The sequence below is a fragment of the Dendronephthya gigantea genome, unplaced genomic scaffold (assembly GCF_004324835.1).
Source record: "Dendronephthya gigantea isolate DGI-Jeju-01 unplaced genomic scaffold, DenGig_1.0 000070F, whole genome shotgun sequence".
In the NCBI taxonomy this organism is placed as follows: Eukaryota; Metazoa; Cnidaria; class Anthozoa; order Malacalcyonacea; family Nephtheidae; genus Dendronephthya; species Dendronephthya gigantea.
Window position 1 is genome coordinate 472,888 of NW_021163080.1, and position 24,174 is coordinate 497,061.

Sequence of the window (24,174 nt, forward strand, 5' to 3'; positions counted from 1 at the left end):
TTGATTTTCCAGCCGATTTCCAAATTACTGCAGCTGTATATATGTATAAAAATGGCAATATTCGTGCTCGGTACTACCACATTATTATACATTACATTGACAAATTGCCAAAAAAATTTTCGGCCGCCAATTTTGGGCCGCTTATGGTACTACTTCTAGTGAACTGAATAGCTTTGGAACTGAACTGAACGAAATAAAACAATAGACACAGCAGACAATTGAAATAGTCTCATAGCCTTGTAGTAATACTACCAATCTCTAGGAATTATAAAGAAATATGAGGAATCTTCAAGGTTTTCTAAAAATAGGCAATTTAAAAATCTCTAAAACAGTTTAAAAATAATTACAGCTATGTGTTGATTACATTAGAAAGCTGAGTGTTGAATTGACTGGAACATAAGAGAATATCGGTGGTATATAAATATGATGTCCGTAATGTTAACAAGCCCTTTGTTTTCTCACTCAATTTGAGCTGCTACAATTAAAAAATATGATGTACTCTCTGGATTCTAACACTGAACAGCGTTCCACTAAGCTCAGTTGTATTTTGATCAGCATACCCGCTGTATTTAATCGTTTATGCGCCCCCTAAGCGCTCCGTCGTCATAACACATTAATTCCGTCTTGAACAATTTTACAAATGAAATATTTCTGGACAACATCGCTCTGTACAGATGCAAAATTGTAATAGTTTCAATATTACGTATATATAAATCGTACGCCAGTAATATATATGTATATTATTCATGGTTGGCGAGAGCGCACGATTTTTATGCACGAGTAAAAGCCGGTTTTCAACTAGCGATATTTTTCGCGCGAAGCGACTTTATTCCTTTGTATTTGAGCAATTTGTTCCAGATGGTTGCAGTTGAGAGCTCTGAAACAAAAGTAAAATGTCGCTTCGGATACATCGCATACTGAAAAAGATATTGCTAGAAAGCAAAATAACTCTTTTTTCTTGCTATTTAAAAATCATTGCACTCAATATTCATGTGATGAATTAAAGCAGGTTAAAGTCGTGATTTTGTCTTCGTTGGCATTTCCTGTATAAATAACCCTAATAACAGACAATAGCTTATTGAATGCAAATTTATACCTCTTTTGCGAGATAATCGTTTAATTTATTGGCCTAAACTATTTTAAAAAATATAAATTCATTACAGTTTCACAAAACTACATTATATTAGGTATCAAATATCAATCAATCAGCTACGGATTGTAACATCAACTTGCATGCAGGCAGCGGCATGAAAATTCAAAGTTAACAATCTGCGCTAGGGTCCAGCACGCAGAGAATTTGGCCAGTACTCTTGCAAAATTTCCTAGAAATTTAGAAGAAACATTGTACATTGATGACAGAATTAAACACGAAACATAAACGATAAGAATAGTTCATAGTGAATATATAACGATCCAGATTATAATAGTTCGCCATGTTCAAAAGAAACCTTCGAAAGACTTATAGAGGCCACAACAGGGTTGGAGTCTTAGACGAAGTGCGGATACGAATCTAGCGCTTCCAAAATCATGCAAAACATTTTTTCAAAGTAAAGTTTTAAATAACGTATAGATATTTGCATAGGAATAATCTTCGATGCACGGATAGATGCCAAAAAATGTCGCTCAATCAGTTTCAGCGCGTTATTGCGAGCTAAATATGTATAAATATATAAGTCAGCAATCTAGACTATAGGTCTATTATTCCCATTTTTGTACGTTGAATCTTTTCTGTTTGAATGAGCGACGTCCAACGTACGTGAAACTCTATACCGCCCAATTATTATTAAACAACTCAATTCATGGAATTACTTAAACCAGGAGTTTTTAAAGCAAACATGCGTAATTGTCTTGTAGGACAGCAAAACTATTTTCACATGCAAACATCCTACTATATGCTACGTTGTATAGGTTAAGCTATTAAACTGTCATCAAAAGCTTACCATACGCATGTGGGATCAGGGCGAATATTTCTATCGTCCAACTTTCTTTTATTCGGACTTTTTTTTCGACCATCTTTCTTGACCTGTCAGGAGAGGAGAATTTCGTATTAAATGCTGAATTGAAGTATTTTCGAAATATTTATAAAATAAACGGGTTTTTTGCGAGCCGTCGGTGGTTCCGCAATTCTGATTTTGTGGATCTTCAGGATTGGGGGTTTTTTGACTTCCCATAAATATAGAGTCACGGTCGGTACGCGAATCATTATCGTAAAAATGTTGTATATCAATTTCATTGATTCTACTTCAGTAGGCTACATGTCCAATTAAACAAAATGGCGGAACGATATTCACATGCTGCAAATTTAAACAGTTTGACTTATCTATATATTCGCCGAGTTATAATCCCGGTGTCTTTGTTGATTTATTTCATGGTGAATTTAGACGGCTATATAGCTACGAGTAGCTAGAGCGATCTTAAAATTACTTTCGCATTCAGCCACACCGGACGTACAACTAACGTAACAAAGGTCTTTGATAATTTAAGATATATAATAACATATGTAAAAGAAATGACGTGAACTCATCAAACTATTCAAGAAATTAAGGAAGGAACAAAATTATATTTCCTTTCATCAGTTGAAAGGAAAAGGACGTGATTCCTTTTCATGAATAATTGCACGTCGTGATCTAATACTAAGTAATAGGTCTAGCTAGCTTAATAATTGTATATGTATTCATGATACTATCAGTTTGCGGATTATTTCCAACTGTTTTGCTCTACTTGCACTGAATGTCAGTACTATTTTTCAAATAATTTGACGGGGTTTTAAATATGGACGAGAGGTTCTGGGGAATTCAGAGAATGCGATATGTTCATCGGGCCATTTTTAACCTTTCAAATAATCTGAATGGCATATTCTGTATATATTTCAAACATACCTGTTTGTTCAAATCATATACATCATTAATTTTGGCGTCGTGGGCCTGAATGCTTCCAGCAGTCAACAGAATTATATAGATAACCAGCAATGTCATTACCGCATTTGTGAATACCATATTTTTCTTGCAACTGTAAAATAATGCTATTTAAACGATTTGAGGTGAAACTGTTAATCTTTAAAATGGATACCTGTGTTAAAGGCATTCTCTCTTACATGTTAACACTTTCCTGATGTTTGTCAATCAAAGTAATTTAATCAATGCACCGATTGCATATAGACGCCGATCTTTACAAATCTACCTACCTGCACACGGCCTGTAGCGAATGAACACTGGACAACCTATATAGTGACCGACTTGATGTTCGCCAAATAAACATTCGAGAAAATATTAACATAACCAAAACGTTCAATAAGTACACTTAATGACCTTGATGTTTTCGACGTCCGGCATTTAGCGCATGTGCATGTCACAATGATATATTATGGTGAATTTCCGTTTCATTCTTTCCAGATTCTCAGTATAATACTTCATCTCAGAAATATGACATGTAGATTACGGCATGTAGATCTTTAAAAGGGGGAATTGGAGAATCGGAGAGTTGGGAAAACGAGAAGTTGGGGAATCGAGGAATGGGGCTCATAATTTGAAACTGAATTAAACTGTCCAATCATGGCCAAAGAACAAACTATATACCAAAGAACATTTTGTGATGAAAACGCGTTTCATGAAATAGGAAGTTTTTTGACTAAAATGAGAACAAAAACTCTCTGTTTGACAACATTTACATCAAGCCGAATACAAACGGAGGCACGTAAATTGAAATTTATTGGCAGTTTTCAAACAGTTAATCTTAGATAAAGTGTTTTGGAACCTCACAAATTTTAATTAGCATTTGTCTGTGTTGGGACATCCGCGCGTCCCAAGATTTTAGTTGTTTTTTTCGGCGGAGACTTGAATAGTTTTTTCTTTATGTCCCGAACTTCTGTTTAGTATTTTATTTAGTATATTGTTATTTTTCGGAAATCTTTTCAATAAAATTGTAAAACCAGCGTGCGTGTCGGTTCTGTGTTAGAGAACAGACTATAGTAGCTAGTTCACTATAATCGTTTACTTGAGGATGATTGAAGAAAGGTATCCTTCGAGAACAAAATTACAAAAAGGTATCCTCCTGTTTTTTGAAGGGTATTGGCAATGAAAATTTAGTTTACTCCATTAAACCACATAGCGATATATAAAGAGTAGTTGTGTGTGGGGTCCTCAAAACCACACATATATTAAGAAGAACTAGCTAAGAAATGTTAATCCAAGATTAACCAGGCTACCAGCTCACTGATTTCGGTTACAATGTTTCAAAAGCCAGGCAAGATTTGAAAAATTGGTAAAACAATCGTATGCATAATTTTACCTGCTCTTTTGTATGAAAGAAACTAAATATTCGCGGCCAATATACCCGAACTGATGAGATCAGTAATAGATATTTTTGACACACTTTTTAGTAATATTGATTAAAATTCACTTTATTAAACTTTCGCAGGCCGCAGGTGCATGTTTTAATTTAGATCCTATTCTCCCGTCGCGGAAACTCGAACTAAACATGGACAAATACGATTTAAGGTATCTCTCAATCAATTTAACACTTTACGCTGGCATTGCATCGCATTTGCTTCTGTTTGTCTGCTTTATAAAGGATCCTTTAAAGTGTTTTAGGAATTCATCGACTTATCTCGTCATGAGTCTAGCTGCGTCTGACTTCATTGTGAGCTTTGTTATTTCGATGGATTTCATGACATCATCTAGTTCTAGACAATTAAAAAACACGTATTACATTTTATCGGATGGGGCTGTGTTGACTTCACTGCTCTCTTTACTCTCCATTGCAATCGATCGGTATATACTGACAGTATGTCCATTCAAGCATCGCTCACTGATCACTAAAAGACGAATAGCTATGTGCATTGGATTGATTTGGATTATAGGCACCTTCGACGTGGTTACAGAGTATATAGGCCTATTTTACGCAAATAAGGTTTACAATATATCAAACGAAGCGATGAAAATTGTCATACCATTGCTCGCTGGCATTATATATGGAAAAACTTATAATTCTTTAAGAAAAGAAGCACGGATTATCTCTCAGCAAAATCGCGCTACCAGGCAAATCCTTACACAGGAGAAATTTTTGAAAACAATTATCATCGTCACATTTATTCAAGTATTATCTCTGGTTCCAACAACGATTTATTATATGGCTTCTGGCATGTCGAAAGAATCGGGTCCAGTTATAAAATTCATCTTTTTCCAATTGTACTGTCTGAATTTTGCCATAAATCCTTTTTTGTATGTATGGCGACTGAGAAACTATAGACAAACGTTTCATTTGGTTTACTGCAAGATATTGTGTTGATTAAATGAGAGGCGAAAACTGATGATAACGATACTGTATGCGCGGGACGTTTCGGCGACACGAACAAGATTCCTTTGTTTAGCTTAGTTTTTAGTTTCTGTAACACAACAAAACAAAGAGTTTAAAAACAAAGAAAAAGGATTGGAATTTTCAATACAGGCAGGCGTGCTAAAACTTGAGCGGTGAAATCGGATCTTGCACGGATCTGATTCGGATTGTGAAACAGTGCGCAATGTATAGAGTTGTATAATGCATTATGTTAAAATGCGTATGTTAGAATTTAAAGAAATATGAAAATACAAATTGACTTGTAAGAATATAAAGCGGTCAATATAAAAGGAGACCTAACACAGTTTCTGATCAATGTATTGGAGTAATATTAATTTTTGTACCACAGTGCAATGACAATGTACTGTATATATAATATATATACACGCTCCCGAGGGAAATAGTGCATGAATTTTGTTTTCCTAAACATTGAGATTCGAGGGAAAACAAAACTGACTATTTCCCGGGGTAGTGTACATTAAGTGTTTTGTTATACAGGAACAAAAACATACATGTAACACAACAATTTCTTTTCAAAAAAACACGTTGTTATGACAATATGCGGGCAACAATTTTTCACTTGTTTTCCTGGCGGGAAACACTGGATTTATATTTAAATTCATGTGACTACGAATGAACCAATCACATGCATTTAAAATAATACCTATATAACAAATTATAATCATCCATGTACGATATAAATTAAAACTGAACACCATTAATTTTGCTTTGTTCCAAAAGGACAAAGGGGACGATGGAATACATGCAGTGTTTGATGATGAGGCGTCACTCTTCAAACTGTTGATTTTTCTTATAGGTGCATGAGTATAGGTGTTGTTTCACACGTACCGTTTGAAACGTTTTATTAATACGTATATATAATAATAAATATAGTAAATAAGCTTATGATTCGACTGACATTTTAATTAAAACTTTTGAAAAATAAATATAAAAGAAATTTTGAACAAAACATTTGTAACGTTTCGATTGAAACTTATGGATTGGCAACAGCTTTTCGAACGTCTTAAAATACGATCGTGATTAATTTCAATCTCATATGTGCATGCATGCATGCAAACATACGAAAATATATCAACTTCCATTGTGCAGGACAGTATATTGGAACGTTAAATTAAGTGCTGTAATTACTCTTATCATAAGATTTTTAGTCGCGTTTGAATAACTGCCCTCACAGGACAAGCGTGCATGTGTGCAATATATATATTTTATGCAGTTGGGGAATTCTGGTGATCGAAGCTTCAAAAATTAAAAATTGATTTCAAACAATTTATAACTTATTTCATGCTATCAGTAATTATTAGAATCTTTAATCGACCTAGCATTATTAACCTATCTTTATAATGAGGTTTTATATATAATTGCACGCATGTCTACATAACTATTGCATGCATGCATCATCATATCTTTACATGTCTTCATATTAATCTTCCGTAGATTGAAATCTAATATATCTCACTGTGCATGTGAATATCAATATGGTGGGCTTAGAGGTGTAGTATCTTCCAATCCATTTTGCACTTTGTGCTGGTATGGCATGTGTCACATTTACATTTAAGAATTTTTTCACTCTATATGCAACGCAAATCAACCGAGGTTAAAAATCTATTTAAAGCCGAGCATTTTAAACCGGGGTTAGCCTAATTTAAATAACATCCTGGGTTTTAAAAAATCCTTCTTTACGGGAGGGTTGTGGCTTACTTATCGCATGCATGCATGCTTGTCTTCTCAATTCAGTCAATTGTTATTAGACGTCTTTAATTAATCTATCCATCATTAATAATCGATCTTTGATATAGGCGTAATATGGCGTGTTCATTCTATAGGTATAGATGACTTCATATATTAGTGTTTCGTAGATGATTAAAATCCATTCTGTCTCCGGTTGTGAATATCAACATTGTCGGCTCAGGGTTCAACTTAGAGTTGAAGTATCTCCCAATGCATTTTACGCTTTGTGTTGGAATTGTGTCACATTTACTTTTATTTGTTTGCCTTCTAAAAGATCCCTTGAAATGTTTCAGGAATTCTGCGACATATCACGTAGCGAATTTAGCTGTGTCTGATTTCATAGTGTGCATCTTTTTTTCAGTACAAAAGGCTTCTTCTGAAAAATTAAAAAAGGCTTCTTATGTCGTCGTGAAAATGTTTATGTTAATATCACTATTCTCTCTTTTCTCCATTGCAATCGATCGGTACATTTTGACAGTACATCCATTCAAACATAGGGTACTTATAACCAAAAGACGAGTGGTTATTTGGATTGGATTGCTATGGGTTTTGAGTATATTCCAACTGGCTATCGAGCTCACATTGGATAACAACAAGATTTACGTTGCCGCATACGAAGTGGTATTTATCATTATTCCTCTCGTCAGCGGAATGATATACGGAATGATCCATATTTCGTTAAGAAGGAAAGGACGGATTATTGCGCAACACAATCGCTCTCGCACAGAAGTGCTTGCTCGAGACGAATTTTTGAAAACCATTACAATCGTCGCGATTATTCAAATTTTAACTCTGGTTCCAGCAGGTGTTGTTATTCTGGTTGATAGAATGTCGACAGATCTACAGACAGTTTTATATAAGGTTATTTTTCAAATGTACTGTTTAAATTTTGCAATAAATCCCTTCTTGTACGTATGGAGACTGAAGAACTACAGGCGAACTTTTCGTTTAATTTATTGTAAGAAATTTTGTTAGATGGGAATTTGAAGGATATTATTAAGTTTAATCGAAAGTTTTTAGTATATTTTCTGCTTGATAATAAATGAGCGTTTGATATATAAGTAATAAAAACCATGTAACCCGTTTGAAAAATAGGAGAAATTAATGTTAGTATATATGCTAGCTTTCATAAATGTTATTCTTTCCGTATTCCATGCCTTTTAACAATATTGACTTCATTCCTCTAAGAAACAAATTTCAAAAATAAAATTAATTGTACAAATTTAAAGACAACCTCGACCGACTGATTTGCAAGTGAAATCACCAAACGAGATGAACTAATAGTTTGGGCACCTTTTATAACCTTGGATTAACGTAACGTGTCTTTGTGCAACGTAAATCAACCGAGGTTTAAGATATAACCAAAGCTGAGCAGTTTAAGCCTGGGTTAGCTTTTACATGATATTGTGAACCTTCTCTACATGAGGGTTATCGCATATTTGTCTTTTCAATTAAGTCAATACGTTATTACAGTAAAGATTCAGTAAATAATTTCGAGATAACGTCAAGTTTGCGGGGGCCCCGAAATTTTTTTCGTGTTTAGGAACAGACTCTAGTTCATAATTTAAACCATGGGGACCAATAATGTGTGAGATAAGCTGACAGTACGTCGTAACAAAAAATCGTTTGTTTACATTACGTCTGTGTCGGCTCTAACTTATCTATCCACATTAATAAACAATCTTTATTACATTTTATCTTTCATGTTTACCCCCTTTCAAGCTCACGTTTAAATTTATCTTTCGTAGCCGTTTTAAAGGCAATTGCTCTTTGTTAATACTAACATGGCCAACTTCGAGTTAAAGAGACTCCCGATGCAAATTGCATTGTGTGTTGGCATTGTGTCGCATTTGCTTTTATTCATTTGCTTGCTGAAAGATCCGTTGAAATGTTTCAGGAATTCTGCTACATATCTCGTTACGAATTTAGCGGTATCTGATTTCCTGGTGTGCGTTGTTGTTTTTGTGTCGCAGGCAATGCCGACCGAAAAAATGATGGACGTTTATATATTAGCGAGAACGTTTATGTTAGTATCGTTGTTTTCTTTATTATCCATTGCGATCGACCGTTATATTTTGACAGTACATCCATTTAAACATCGCGTACTAATAACTAGAAGGCGAATAGTCATCTGGATTGGGTTAATATGGTTTATAAGCATGTTTCACCTGTTGAAGGAGCTGAAAATTGACGCCAACCAGATATACGATACAGCATACGAAACTTCATTCATTATTATTTCCTTGGTTACAAGTATTGTGTATGGAACAGCCTATAATTCTTTGAGAAGAGAATGTCACGATATCTCGCAACAAAATCGTTCCCAAAGTCAAAGACAAGTTCTTATCCAAAAGGAGTTTTTAAAAACAATTATAATCGTCGTTTTCATTCAAATTTTTACCATGGTTCCAGCATCTATAAGTCATTTGGTTCATAACTTGTCGCAGGAACTGCCAGTTACACGGATTGTTTTGTTTCAAATGTTTTGCACGAATTTCGCAATAAATCCATTATTGTATATTTGGAGACTGAAGAACTACAGACAAACATTTCTTTTAATTTACTGTAAGAAATTTTGTAAGATGAGAAATTAATAAGAGATATTTCAAATTTTAACTATAATTATATAATATCGTACATGTTAGGCTATATATATACGGTATAGATAAAAGTTGACATAAAATTGTAAAACCGTATTGATAGTGTTTACTCGCGGTTGTAGACTAACATGTATCTAACATGCATGACATGAAGAGGAAGGATTAAGTTATGTTTGATGCACTTGTCAAGAATAGATCACTTTACTATTGTTGCATGACAGTTGGGCATTTAATGTTTGACAGGGTTGGACTGCGTTTCTCTACTCAATTGGTTCAGTATTCCATGCATTTATATGCAGTAATAACAAACCCCACGCCCAAAATTCTATTTGGAATTCACAGTCACAGACTACGTGTACAGTGTGTACATGCATGTTTGAAGATACCAAAGGAGATGAAAAAGTGGAAAACGGCAATGAATCTCATTGTTCAAAGCGCACTTTAAGATGTTTTGTTGTTACGACGCATGTATTTTGGAGTAAGGTGATATCACTGCATGCTTTCTTATACAACACGTTGTATTGAGGATAAAAATCATTATACTGTAAGAGCTAATATTTGAGTTGTAAAAAATCAATCTGGGGAACTGTGTCAGTCGTGGATTTGGTCGTATCCGGTGAATAAATATTATACTCGTCGAAACCTTCCGTCGCATAGAAGGCACTTTTGTCATTTAACTCTTGATTGAAGAAACGAGTTTCTCATTTATACTGGTGCAACACGATAAGGAGGATGAAACATGCAATTCGGCAATTGAAATTTGCCTTTCAACAATAAAACTTGTTATGTTTTGATAGGTATCGCTTGTGAATCTTAAATAATTAATTTTAATATTATAGAGATAGTTATTAGAAGAGTATTTTATCTTCATTAATACCCGAACTTTAATTATGCATTTCAATCATGTTTACTTCATATTGCATTGTTTCGATTAAATTTCCCGTAGCTGCATGTTTCATTTCGTGGTTATCAACATGGACCACTTTGAGCTAAAGTATCTTGCAATCTATTTGACGCTTTGTGCTGGTGTTGTGTCGCATTTCTTTCTGTTCGTTTGCTTGCTAAAAGATCCTTTAAAATGTTTCAGAAATTCTTCAGCATATCACGTCGCCAATTTAGCTATTGCTGATTTTATTGTGTGCATCATTTTGTCCACACAGTGGGCACCTTCTGGAGACTTCCAGAAAGTTTTTCGTGCCTCGTCGGAAACTTTCATGTTGATATCACTGTTATCACTGTTCTCCATTGCAATTGATCGGTACATATTGACAGTTCATCCATTTAAACACCGGACACTGATAACCACAAGACGAATAATCCTTTGGATTGGGTTATTATGGGTTATTGGCATCTTCCACTTGGTTAGAGAACTTGTATTGGGCAATGACAAGATTTACTATACAACATTTCAAACGTCATGTATCATTTTTCCTCTACTTAGCAGCCTGATATATGGGATAACCTACATTTCTTTGAGAAAGGCAATACGGATAATCTCCCAACAAAATCGCTCCCATACACATGTTCTCATCCAACAGGAATTCCTGAAAACGATTATTATCGTCGTAGTTATCCAAACTTTAACCCTAGTTCCAGCAAGTGTCTATCATTTGATCGATAACTTCTCGGGCGATCTTACGGTTCCGCAGAATGTCTTCACCCAAATGTACAGTTTAAATTTTGCAATAAACCCTTTCTTGTATATATGGAGATTGAGAAACTATAGAGAAACGTTTCGCATGATTTATTGTAAGAAATTTTGTTAGCTATAGCTGCATGGGAACTTTGTAAAAACTTGACATCAGGAGTAAATTTTAAACAACAATAATATTAATATCATTCCTTTACGATGTTTTTCATTGCTTCATTTTAAATTTTTAAGCTGCTTTTTTATAGGGTGGACTTCCAGAGAAAATTACAAAAAACAGTTCGCTAGAAAAATATATTTACATGGATATTTTCTTTTCAATTTTAACAGAATAAATAAATAGATTAGTTTAGCTTGACCGTTATCATTTGAAAGTAAAATATGCAAATATTTCGCTAGCGAACCATTTCTCCAAGTATTTTCCATGCAATCTATACTTAACGCTTTTCTTTGGCAATCGTGCTACATTCACTTTCGCTTACTCAGGCCTAGCCAGTATAACTCATTCTATATGGACAGTTTGAGCTGCCCTTTTTATGAACCAAAAGTGCCCTCTGGAAGCTGGTGACCGCCTCCCAATTCCTAGATGCTTCTTACGCCCCTGGCGCCTTTAAAGAGACGTACAGGGTGTCCTAAAAACGTGACACTAAATGTTTAGTGTCACCTTTTTGGAGGACCGCCTGTGTGAGTGTCACCATAAAAGAAAAGGTTCTCACATGATAGGAAATAAAAGCTATGGGCCGGGCACTTCAATATCTTTTTCCTTTCGTTTAATGTTCAACGTAATTGCTTGTGGTGTACTGCAATGGATTTGTAGCTAATTTGGCAGGGTTGTATGTTTTGCTGTTCGGTTTGTAGACACAAATTACCAACGGTGGAGAGCACACAACACATTTGACGATAAAAGAGAGGTTATTTAAGGGGAATTTTTTGCGACAACATGCATGTATAGAAGAGCAATGCGTTACACTTTCTTTAACCCGCGATAAGGCAAAGTTTGGACGTCGAACTTTTCATTTCAGTCTTCGTTTAAGCATTTGCATTCGAATCAACACATACATCAAAAGTTCGACGTCTGAATTCTGAAACAGGCCTAAAGGCTATTCTCCATTACTATATCCTCTTCACCCCCGCGGGCGGGAGTGTATTCAGGCAATTCAGGTAATTGCACTGATGAGGGCCCGGGTTAACGGACCGGAAAGCTTTGCATATTAAATACTTACGAGGCGTACCAACAAGCTAAATTACTTTGACTATCACCATGAAAACATAATTATACAAGATTACATGCAAGAATATTATAATTAATTAACACTTATTTACTGCGAACGAAGGAAACATTATGTTTGAGGACCTGTCGATATTTCACGAGGCGAAGCCGAGCTTTCCTTATAGAGCAGAGGAATTCCACCCCCCCTGTCAGTACGAAGACAATCGAGTCAGTACGATGACAATGAGTTGGACGATAGCTAGCAGGAGCTAGTACAGTCAGTTTTTACAACAGCTAGTATCTTTGTCCTTGCACCAAGACTCAGTAACGGCAACAAGCTCAGGTTTAACATCGCAAATATAATAATTTAAAACGGCTGATTTATTCTTGAGGAAGCGGGCATAAATTCATATATAGATTAATTTAAAACTTTTTTCACAATCTGTGTTTAACGGTTTCTTTGACAGTTGCTTCCAAGTAGGTCCCATGTTTATTTAAGGTAAGTCCCAAAATTTAAATCCTAGCTAAAAAACTTCTTCGATGAGTCATAATCATCAACCCAAGCAATACGTAGGTTATCGCATGCAGATAGAAGCAATTATTATATAGACAAAATATATAGACGAAAGGACTGTTTGATTTGACGAAGAGAAGAAAAATCACGGAGCTCTAAAGTCGCGTCATGCAGACACTTGTTCTCCAACATTTACATCCGGGCTTTTTTCTCATCGGTGAAATAGACTTAACATGAGTTAAAGACACATCACACGTGTTACAGCTAAATGGAAACGTGCAGGCTAAATAGAATGCTGTGTAATTTAAATGTGATTGGTTCATTCGTAGTCATATATCAAACAAAACTTTAAATCAATGCAATGTTTCTCGCATATTGTCATAACAAACAAAACAGCTATGGAGCCGAAAACTAAAAAATAACGTTTCTCAAGCTTGTCAAGCAATGAAATTCAATTTTTAATAAAAAAAAAAGATTCAGAAAACACTCGGAAGTCAACAAAAAATGCTGTGCCTTATAGTTATAGCATATAGCAACGCTACGAAATTTCTTCTGATTGACTGATTAACTCTGCCTCTCATTGTTAAGTGTTTTTATGAAATGAAATTGTTGTGTAGCATTATGTTTTTGTTCATATATAACAAAGCACTTAATGTTCACTACCTCGGGAAATAGTGAGTTTTGTTTTCCCTCGAGTCTCAACATTCAGACTAAACTCACTATTTCCCTCGGGACCATGCATTAAGTATATATTATTGGACATTTGTCCTTCTTTTATTATTTGCATCAAATTTGCTATGTCCTTAACGATTAACTTGAGCGTTGAATAATTTATTAATATGCCTGCCGGTGGCCGACTTCAGTTGAACCAAAGTTCAAATCTTCTTACACTATTATCACTGACGAATTTAAATGCACTTTAATCCACAAAAGAGCACACGTTTCATTATCTGTTAATCTATAGAGCTTATATCCGGCACGACTCTTTCAAAGAGCTTGAGTCAGAGAAGCGTTTTTACGTGTATATACTTCTAGCACAAATTCAGAATTATTTTGGAGCACGGATACATTTCTCGAATTCGGCGGCAAGACGAAATGGGATTCAGGCTTCTGACAAAGACAGTTTTTGACTTCTACGACAGGGCAATCAACGATGGAGGTGATTTATAGAAATAAAAATTCAAAGAAAATGATGATAAACTATTGATAGGTTTGACTTGTCGAAAGAAATTTTTCATCTGCATGGGCACTATCGATTAGCTCAGAATTCGAATTGCATGTATGTATGTATGTATATGAAATCTAAACAACAACTTCTATTTATCTCTTCGAAATCGTAACGCTCGAATCTTCTGGAAAATGAAAGGCATTATATGGCTTCATACATGAATGCACACCTTATAAATCCGAGATTTATATAAATTTGTGTTTAACTTTTCTTGCAGATCAAAGAACTTCCAAGTGGTTTTTAATGTCAACACCATGGACAGTTCTTTCATTGCTGTTTTTCTATATTCTCCTCGTCATTGTTGGTCAGCGAATAATGAGAAAAAGAGATTCATTTGATATCAAGAATATTCTTATAATATACAACAGTCTGTTAGTTATTTTATCACTTTACATGTTGCGCGAGGTACGTTTGTAGAATCACTCATGCTTGACATGTCACCCGAATGCTATACAACTTTCTGAAAAGACAACCGAAAATTCATTGATGTCCAAATAACCAGCCTCGCTCAGATTCGAAGGCGGTCTGGACTTCGACCCCAGCCAATATCGAGATATACATTAATCCCTGCATGACTAAACCATATATTGGGCAAACGATCACAGCTATGAAATTTGGTATCTGGGTCCGAAAATAAATTATTAATTTTGATTTTTGTTGAGAAAGGGAAATGGATCTCTGCCGGTCCAACGTGTGCCCACCATTAACCATTTTCTTTTCAAATCACTACTCAAAGGTTACTTATTAATAATAAGTCTATCCCTATAGGCTGTACAATAAAACCTTTGAGAGTTATTGTAGGTTCAGGTGTGCTATAATACCGAAATTAAGGCTGTTTTCCACTGGGCGAAGCACTAAGCGGAAATTCGTTTTGTCTTCCTGAAATTAGTTTGGCATGAAAGCTCACAGAAGAATTATACCCTTCGCGCGCAAAATTCAGCCTAGTGGAAAACAGCCTTAATATTCGTCTCGTGACCGACTTATTTTTTTCGTAAGTGACTGTTTAACGGTACGCGAACTTACGGAACTAAACCAATGACGTCGCAAGTGAAGGGTGCATGTATATTCATATACTCGTGTTTCACATTGTTAATTTCTTCTCAAATTGATTGTTATGGCGGTGTGTGAACACGAGTATATGAATACGTCTAAGCACTTATCGATGCTGGCGACACCATGCATGCACAACTAAACCAACCCACTAGCGGTGAAAAACCTTGTCTGTATTGATATTATTAGCGCTCGCTACATTTTCATTTTAATCGAAGTTTGCTTTTTTTGTATAGTTTATATTCTCAGTTACCAGTACTCCAGACTTTAACTACTTTTGTCAAGGGGTCGAACAGGGTGAAAACACTAATTTATTGCGGGTAAGAAATCAGTATAGTGTGATTTGATTTAAATTTTATCATTTAGCAGAGGAGCAGCTGGTAATTGTTTATTTTTATATTTTTATAGCATGCAAATGCCAACTGGTTGTTTCTTATATCTAAAATAGTCGAATTTCTTGATACAGTAAGTAGCAGTTTAAAGGTTTTTCACATGCATGCATGATCGATGGCGTGGGAAACACGATAATTGGGTGGGGGGGGGGGGTTGGGGGTCATTATTCATATTATTTGTGTTGTGCATGATCAATTTCCCTTCAAATGGATCGTCTTTACAGTTTGTTAACATAAATATATGAATATGTGCCCCCCCCTCAGTATAAATCATGCCGATAAAAACTATGCATATATAATTGTCTGATGTTACATTCTGTAGGTGTTTCTTATCGTCAGTAAAAAACCCGTGAGCTTTCTTCATATCTACCATCATAACAGTGTTTGTCTTTTGTGGTGGATCATTGTTAAATGGCACCCAGGTAATATATATATGCATGGGTTCGACAGAAGGATTTGGCGCAATTTCACTTAAAGTTGTCTTGTACACAAGCCTATATAAATGTGCTAGCATTAAGCCATAAAGTATGATAGGATCATTGCGCTTGTCGAAACCGGGATCCCGGCCTCCTAGAGGGACGGGATAAAAAACGTCCCGGTTTCATATAAACAGGACGCGATAAATATTATAGAAATACATACACGCTGGGATCCCGAGCATCGTCCGTCGCGTTCCGGCTCTCATTTAAACAGTTCCTTATTCTAACATTATACTTTGGTGTCTTTTTCAGGTGGAACTAGTAAGTATAAATCGTTGTATTAATATAACCATGCATGCGTAAACAATTAAAGTAGGATTAATTTGTATTATTATATACAAAAACGCAAGACATGAGCTATCGTGCAATCTAATTGGCTCTCCACTAGAGAAGATATTTGCTCATATCTGTCTATAGTAGAAAAACGTAAGCAAAATGGCAGAAAGTTTTGGGGAGATAAGCCACGTTTTCCTTGATAAAAGTACATCAAAGTGCGACAAACTTTGCAACAAAAGTGTTCAATGGTAGATTAAAAACACGATACGGGATTTAATTATTCAATTTTTGAAAAAAGTGTATTCACGATTGTTCAAATAACGAATAAATGTGAAAGTTGTTTTTATCCAGCGCTTGTGTAGTTGTGTATATAATAAAACAGTTATTCTGCTCAATCTCGTCGTATATGACTAATAGCTAACTGGGCCTCGTCGGCAATCAGCACGTTATATACGACTCGAGTTCGCAGAATAACAGTTAAATATTAACTTATATTTATGTATATAGAAAAACTGTTGGATATACGTTAGTTGAATATGTCGTATACTTTGAGTACACAGTGTGGACTGTGGTGCATCTTCCTTTAGGCCGATCTACACGATGTGATTAGTCGTATACGATTCTTATCCTGACGTATGAAAAAGATTGGTAACGTCACTCTGTCTGTTCATCAGTTTATAACGAAATTTAAAATGGGAAACCTTTACACGCATTTATTCGAATACATACGCCAGCATACGAATCGTATGCGACTAATCGCATCGTGTAAATCGGCCTTTTAAATTGGCAACTAGGACACTTGCACGACTGCACAATATTTATGTACATGCATATTTCCTCATGCTATGGCAGATATAACCACTGTCAATAGAGGAAAGGAACATGCAGACAGCGCATATAGAAATTAAATGTTGTCAACTGATTTGATTTGGTCAATTTTAGCATATTTCGGTGCTGTTCTAAATTGTTTCGTGCATGCAGTGATGTATTTTTATTACCTGCTATCTGCATTGGGTCCTCGATTCAAGAAGTACTTATGGTGGAAAAGGTATCTCACATCACTCCAGCTGGTGAGTTCATTTGGGAGGTTTTTAAGTTGTTTATTCTCTATAATTCGATTGGTTATCTTTTCGTTAGTAAAGATTTTCATTGCTAAATATGCATAACTCGGATCTAGTTTCTATTTGTTACACTTTTTTCTTTCTAACAGCTCCAATTTTCAATGGTGTTTGTCTATGTCACAAATGCGATGACCGTGAAAGATTGTGATTATCCACACTGGTTGCTATGGATCTTCGTTGGTTATGACATCAGCCTGATAATTCTATTTGGCAATTTTTACTTTCAAGAATATTTGAAAAAAAACAAAAAGAAAATGGACATGAAATCAAACTAAAATCTTCTACCAATTCTTCATATCATCATCAGTTTCAATTTTTTCTCAGTGCATGTTTTCGTCTTTAAAATAAATCCATTATTTTAATCTTTCAATGTAGGGACACTAGCTCATAGTCAAGACTTACTACCAGGTTCAAGCTATTAATTTTCAAAAATGATGAATCAGAACTTTGTAGAATATTGTAGAACGCGAGTTTGTAGTCATTAAAATTAAATAGATGCTTAAATAGGTTTAGGGTTAGGGTTGCGGTGTTTATAGTAGTTTAGACAATTTCCAAAATCAATCGAAAAAGTAAAAATTTCGTCTTCTGAACATTGATTTCGATTACTAATTTTCGCATTAAAAAAAATCCAATAATTTCTTGATGTTATGAACTGAAGAGAGGTATCAATGGCAATTAATTAGGCTAAAAACGCTTCTTTCCTGATAACTATTTAAGAAATAAAAAACATTTTCGTGTGGGGGTTTGGGAGAACAGATGTAATGAGTGGGAAAACGAGCCCATAGGGCGAGTTTTTCCACGTTAATTCAGGTTCTCCTCCCAAACTCCCACAAGTGTTTCTACTGAACTGTATAGAGACACGGGAAAAAATGTTTTCTATTTCTTTCATAATATAACTCAATAAAAAGATTTTGTACAAATATTATAATGCAATTTAATTACAAATTCTCATTACATTACTTCGCTTATCAAGTTTGGCGGGAAAAGTCTGTTCTAAGGAGATGTTCTATTATTTCATTTTATTTGCTTACAGGCTCTTTGAATCGAAGACTATTGAAATTTTATTTTGCCCTAAATTCCTTAGCGTGAAAATCAAACGGTTTTTTAAACAGTGTAATACGGCTCAAAAGGACCATCCATTATGAACGGGGGAGAGGGTAGACTTCCGCTGTAAATAGCACACTTTAGTTTGGGGCAGGGATAGTCACTCCAAGCGTACCTGACTTTTAGCACAACACAATTTAGCGATTTTGGTGCGACGATCACATACGACGGACCGTGATTAAGAATTGGTGCCTCCAGCCAATCAGTGCCATTTTCACAGAGAACCTGCACGAAGATGTGACGCAATGAGCTAGGAGCAGTTATTAAACAAGATAGGTGCGATGACCTTTTGGAAAAATATACTACACAAATTTCTCTTTTAATAAATTCTTCTTCCTAGCGTTGAAGTAAGGATAATTCTCAGTTTTACTACAGAAGAAGATCTTAACACCTAAGTACAACGCGTGTACATCAGCGAAACCTTCCGACTTAATGAAAAAGTACAATACCTCGAATCCAACGTTACTTCTTACTTCAATTTGAGCATTCAGCAACTTAAAAGTCACTTTAAGCGCCTGGTTGTGGTGTGGTTCTGTCCGTTTCTTGATTGTATCAACCAGTGGTCCACTATAATACCTCTTCCTGTATAATGCAATATATATACCAAACGCTAGATATACCAAACAATAGTGCTTATGCAAATCAGAATGATCAAGAATTAAAACTACAAACCTTCCATACCCTACATCTAATCCAGCTAACGCCAGACGATGGCTCACGGTTCTCTTGTCAGTTGGATGTATGCTTTCATATGGGGATTCTGGGTTTCCAAGATCCATCGCGACCGCCATGAAGACGTTCTTCTCTCTATCATTAGGAACATAGCCATAATGCGCCGTTTGCTCCCAGCGAAGTGGAGCAAAGTTGAACGACCGCCCAGTTGTGTTATCACCTATTGCTGAAAGCTGTACATATAAGACTCATAAGAATAAAGATAAATTCCCTTCAGTGGTTATAGAGCAATGGCCAGTTGAGATGATCACAAAATAATAGATTGAATTCGGATCGTTAATACATAGAATCTAAGATGGAAATAGCATCACAAAGGATCAGAATTAATAGGATTTTTTATACAAACTGTTGCTTGCCGACCAGTGGCGTAGCCAGCCAAAAGATTTTGTCCCGCTATGTAAATTTCAAGTTATTATAATTATTCATGCCTTTAGAAATTCATTGTTTCCACAGTCAATGAACACCAAAATATTAGCATAGCGGGACAAATCGTCGGGCTGCCTACGCTACTGTTGCCGACCCTCAACAACTGTCTTCGCTTGAATAAAGCATGGATATTGATGTAACTCTCAATTTCATACAAACTCACTCTTTCATACTATAATTTCTACATTATCACTCATTCGGAAATTATGGTAATTCTTGTATACAGGGTGTCCCAAAAAAAACGAAAACTATTGAAATCACTCATTGTTAAAATTTGAATGCCGTGCTCACGAATTTCCGCCCGTGGGGATTTAATGCAACTTATAAAATGCTAAATGCTGTTGTGCTAGAGAAAGGGGACATATCGAAGGTCATGGTCCTTGAGATGCACATTAAATAATGTTATCCATATTTGTAAATTGTAAATATTGTTGATAAATATAATTTTTGCGAACAAGCAAATTTGACTGCATCATATGCATGCATAAAAAATGCTTATGGCAACCCCGATTTATACACTTGTGGGCCCAACAGAGTGCTTGGGCATTCAAACTCTAACAATGGCATTGTTATAGGTGATTTCAATAGTTTTCGTTTTTTTTGGGACACCCTGTATATCGAAGCAGCTACGCACCTGAACGAAACCAAAGGGAAACGTCTTGTTGGTATTTTTTCGCGTCGAAGCATACCATTTTGCTCTCCAGTCGTCAATCATGGCAGGGAAAGTGCAGTTGTAAGGATATAATCGGCTCACAGCGTTCCTTTCCCCTTGATACCAAATTGAGCCGTATATGGTCATATTAAGGAAAGGAACGATCATTGCATTCCAAAGACAACTCGGATTTGATGGCCAAGATTTGTGTAAATTGTTGGATGCAAACCTATAATAATGCCGATGGATGGTTTTAGCTATAGAACTAGGCTTCTATTTAGTAAAAGTAAAAGTGAAAAGTTTTGCTTTGAAATAATGGTAAATGATGGAACTATATAGTCTTGCGATAAAATAGACTTTTCAGTTCAGACTATACACATATAGCCTTTGACAGGAAAATAAAAAAAAACATCTTTAGTTCCGGAAGGATCAGTTTTACATCTCTCGCCTATGCTAATTGAATTACATTTTTCTTTCCCAACTCCAAATTTAGCCATTTCTTTTGGAATACTCCGTTTATCAGTGTCGACCCTTGCTATACTTTTGGTTTACCGTGTAGTTCGCTTAATTCAGTTCATCGTAGTAAGTTAATTAGATGGAGTAAATTACTGAATTGATTAGTGCACTGCTAATCGTTACAATTCCGTTCGACCTAACTTAATTCACTCATCTTATTATATCAAATAACTTACTCTGTTTCAGTTATTCCACAAGTTGCCAGGGCTTCAGGTGAGGACCATGCCTCCACCGGTGTACCACCCCATGTTGAGGCAACCAAACCAATTGGATACCTTAGCTCTTTGTACAATTGGACACCATAGTACCAACAAACTGCCGAAAAATACTGCCAGGCGGGACCACCTAATGCTCCTATAGGTAACAATGAAGTGCCTATTTTTATTACCTAAACACACTAACTATCCATTACAAAATTTTTAAATAATTTTAAAACTAACCTGGAGATGCCCGAGACCAAGGTAATCTGACTTTTTTCAATTCAATTTGTGGAATCGATTCACAATCACGCTCTGCTGTGAATAAGCGAATGTCCGGGTACTGAGCAGACTCGTTAATTGCTTCATTTCCGTTTTCAGACTACAAGATTACAAAAGTACACTACTCATTGAATTGCTGCAGCTTGAAGCCTCTATTAAGCGGAGACGGTATCGACTAAATGTTTTGCAGGTTTTCCTCGGTAAACACCACCATGGCAAGGGCCGAATTCCGAAAGTAGAACGATTAATGAAGGGGGGGGGGGTGTTCATTCCATGCAGTTCATTCATATATCCAGTTCTACACGACGGATTTTTTTTACAAAATAAATCTTTTCTTTTGCAAAAGAAATCCGTCGGGCAGAACTATATCCGTCTGGCAGAACTGAACATATGACAAAACCCCTGGACACTACACCAAAAATGGGATACGTCCTTCTGGAAGAACAAAATTTGTTTGCATTACCGAAACAACTGTGAACTCCATGTTGCTCTGTCCACTACACATCCAAACATCACCAAACATAACGTCGCTTAAAGTAATAGTGGTTATGGCGCCTTTAACTTTAGAGTATGCTTTGATAAGATATGGGCCACCAAAACTTGTTGGCGTAAGCATGACTGTCCATATTCCAAACGATGTTTCACCTAAAAAAGATACTAATTGATGCTGCTTACATTCAAACTGTATACGCTTTATTGAAATAGTCAAAACTAGTTAATCCTTTCGATACTCAGGAACATCGGTATTATGTATTCGCAGCAGTATTGTGACTGCTAAGGTTGGGTGAGGAGGTGAAATTCTTTTCAGTTCTAAAAGATATTTGCAATAGTATTGGAATTAACCCCCTTTCATCTCTTTATCATCCCTTAGAATCCTATAGACTTCTTAAAAAAGCTTCCTTAGACTCCTTGAACTCCTTTTATCCCCCAGCTTTCTCGGTCTGGCCTTTGGAACCTAAAGTATATGTGCGAAGGGGAACACAACGAGAGAGGCAAGCAATACAATGTCAATGGTCATTGAAAAGAAATAAATTATTAAAGACCTATGAATGTTTTTGACGTCGTTCACGACTTAACGTTGGCGTTCTGTTTACAACTGAAAAACTCCGCCTGTGTACAACATCTGCATGCATTTCACGATGTAGTGAGCGCTATTTCGAATCCGTAGAGTCTATAAAATCGTTCCCAATCATAAGCCCGATATTTTCAACGTTTTATACCTCATTAAATTGCTGCGATTGATAAAGCGGTGTTTTAGCCGCGTCGTCGTCGTGTTGCCGTCCTATATGTATGCACATGCAATATATCCATTTACGATTGAGCCTACGTCAATCGTGCCGTTGACTTGAAAACGTGTCTTCTAAGTATTATTACAAAAAAAATGGCGCGCGGACTAGAAATTAAGTCCGAAAAAGTAATAGCTCATAAGTGTTAGACGACAAACTTGTACGGTTCAAAGCGTTGTTTTCATGCGATTGCGTGATGTTAATCTTGCGAGTAGTTAGTTGCTTCGTTTTAAACAAAAGGCAGCGTCAAAGCGTCTGCTAATAAGCTAATTGCTTCTCATAGAATGACGTACATATTATACCTACTAACTAAAAGCACATCTCGATAGTTCGAGCTAATAACGATCTTCGTTGTAGGAAAGCTGAGGTATATTTTGTATCGGCAGTTGTTATGCTATGTTTGAAACATGGTCATAACTGGTAATAACATTCTAATCACGATAGCCACAAAGTTAGTAACCACATGCATAACACGAACTACCGCATGTCATACCCTGGATTTTAGTTGTAGTAAACGATCGGAACCATTCTCCATTATGAAAAACCTTCACCTTTTGGCCGATTTCTCCGTAACCCCACACAATTGCGCGTTTCGGCGCTTGTTGCAACACCATATGGTTGCCAAATACGCTTGCAAAACGAAACACATTCTCGGCATAGACCTGGCCGAAAACCAGAACCAGCGTGAAAAAAAAGAACATAACGCTCATCAAAACAGAACTGGCAAGTTTTCTCGTTAAAAATATATATTTATACAAGTTTTGACCGCCAGTCTACAGTCTTCGACGGGATGATACCAATGTTTAAGGAAGAGCTGGACAGTTTAAAATTGCGTGAGGAAAAAAAACGCGAATATAGAATTAACAATAGACAAGCAATTAGGAATCACTTATGTAATTATTACCTGCTCTAATTATATCCCACTCCAGGCACTCCTTTTTTCTTATCTAACCGCAAACCAATGGGAGACCGATATTCCAGTTGACTTCATATCCAAAATACAAAACTATTCTAAATTGTTCCTGAAGTTTGTTCCAAAATTCAAAGGTGTGCCGATAAGCTTCAGAAAACTCCTTTTAAATTTTCAAACTTTAAAAGGGAATTTCTGAAAACCTTTGTCATTCAAACTATTCTAATTGTGATTTCCAACGAATTGAAACTTCCATCGAACTTTCGACCTGTTGCAGCTTTTAGTATCTACATAAATGATACATTTAAACGACACACTTATCACGATGTATAGCGATGTGTAACAATCCATGAATCGATGATAGATGTCTGATATATAAAAAAACATTAAAAAATGAAGAAATAGCGTTCAAACAACAAGCACTTGACTTGGTACGGGTATGAAATTTAAATATCAGAACATTGCATT

General features: G+C 35.8%; 2 protein-coding genes and 1 long non-coding RNA gene across 3 annotated transcripts; 1 reads left to right on the plus strand and 2 right to left on the minus strand.

Annotated features, from left to right (window-relative positions):
- Nucleotides 1–1,185: 1,185 nt before the first annotated feature.
- On the minus strand, nt 1,186–3,257 carry LOC114531244. Its single transcript, XR_003687839.1, has 4 exons — nt 3,185–3,257; nt 2,880–3,009; nt 1,941–2,023; nt 1,186–1,322 (listed from the first exon to the last, which is right to left on the minus strand). It is a non-coding gene; the product is annotated as an uncharacterized LOC114531244 (long non-coding RNA).
- Nucleotides 3,258–11,339: 8,082 nt separating this feature from the next.
- On the minus strand, nt 11,340–24,114 carry LOC114531273 (sialate O-acetylesterase-like). Its single transcript, XM_028552910.1, has 9 exons — nt 23,290–24,114; nt 21,974–22,155; nt 21,472–21,610; nt 21,208–21,385; nt 20,498–20,744; nt 19,378–19,610; nt 19,155–19,287; nt 18,821–18,930; nt 11,340–11,403 (listed from the first exon to the last, which is right to left on the minus strand). The coding sequence occupies exons 1-9, from the start codon at nt 23,504–23,506 to the stop codon at nt 11,340–11,342; spliced, it is 1,503 nt and encodes a 500-aa protein (XP_028408711.1). The 5' UTR covers nt 23,507–24,114.
- LOC114531233 (elongation of very long chain fatty acids protein 4-like) lies at nt 14,052–18,374 on the plus strand. Its single transcript, XM_028552868.1, has 8 exons — nt 14,052–14,214; nt 14,501–14,688; nt 15,570–15,653; nt 15,742–15,798; nt 16,048–16,147; nt 16,457–16,465; nt 17,423–17,550; nt 17,691–18,374. Exons 1-8 carry the CDS (start codon nt 14,151–14,153, stop codon nt 17,874–17,876), a joined length of 816 nt encoding a protein of 271 aa, XP_028408669.1. The 5' UTR covers nt 14,052–14,150; the 3' UTR covers nt 17,877–18,374.
- Nucleotides 24,115–24,174: the final 60 nt, after the last annotated feature.

Coding starts and splice junctions, on each gene's coding strand:
- LOC114531233 (XM_028552868.1), top strand. CDS start 14,151: ATGGGATTCAGGCTTCTGACAAAGACAGTTTTTGACTTCTACGACAGG. Junction 14,689..15,569: donor CACTTTACATGTTGCGCGAG/GTACGTTTGTAG, acceptor TTTTTTGTATAG/TTTATATTCTCAGTTACCAG. Junction 17,551..17,690: donor ATCTCACATCACTCCAGCTG/GTGAGTTCATTT, acceptor TCTTTCTAACAG/CTCCAATTTTCAATGGTGTT.
- LOC114531273 (XM_028552910.1), bottom strand. CDS start 23,506: ATGAGCGTTATGTTCTTTTTTTTCACGCTGGTTCTGGTTTTCGGCCAG. Junction 21,386..21,471: donor TTGGTCTCGGGCATCTCCAG/GTTAGTTTTAAA, acceptor TGTTACCTATAG/GAGCATTAGGTGGTCCCGCC. Junction 19,288..19,377: donor TTAGATGTAGGGTATGGAAG/GTTTGTAGTTTT, acceptor TGCATTATACAG/GAAGAGGTATTATAGTGGAC.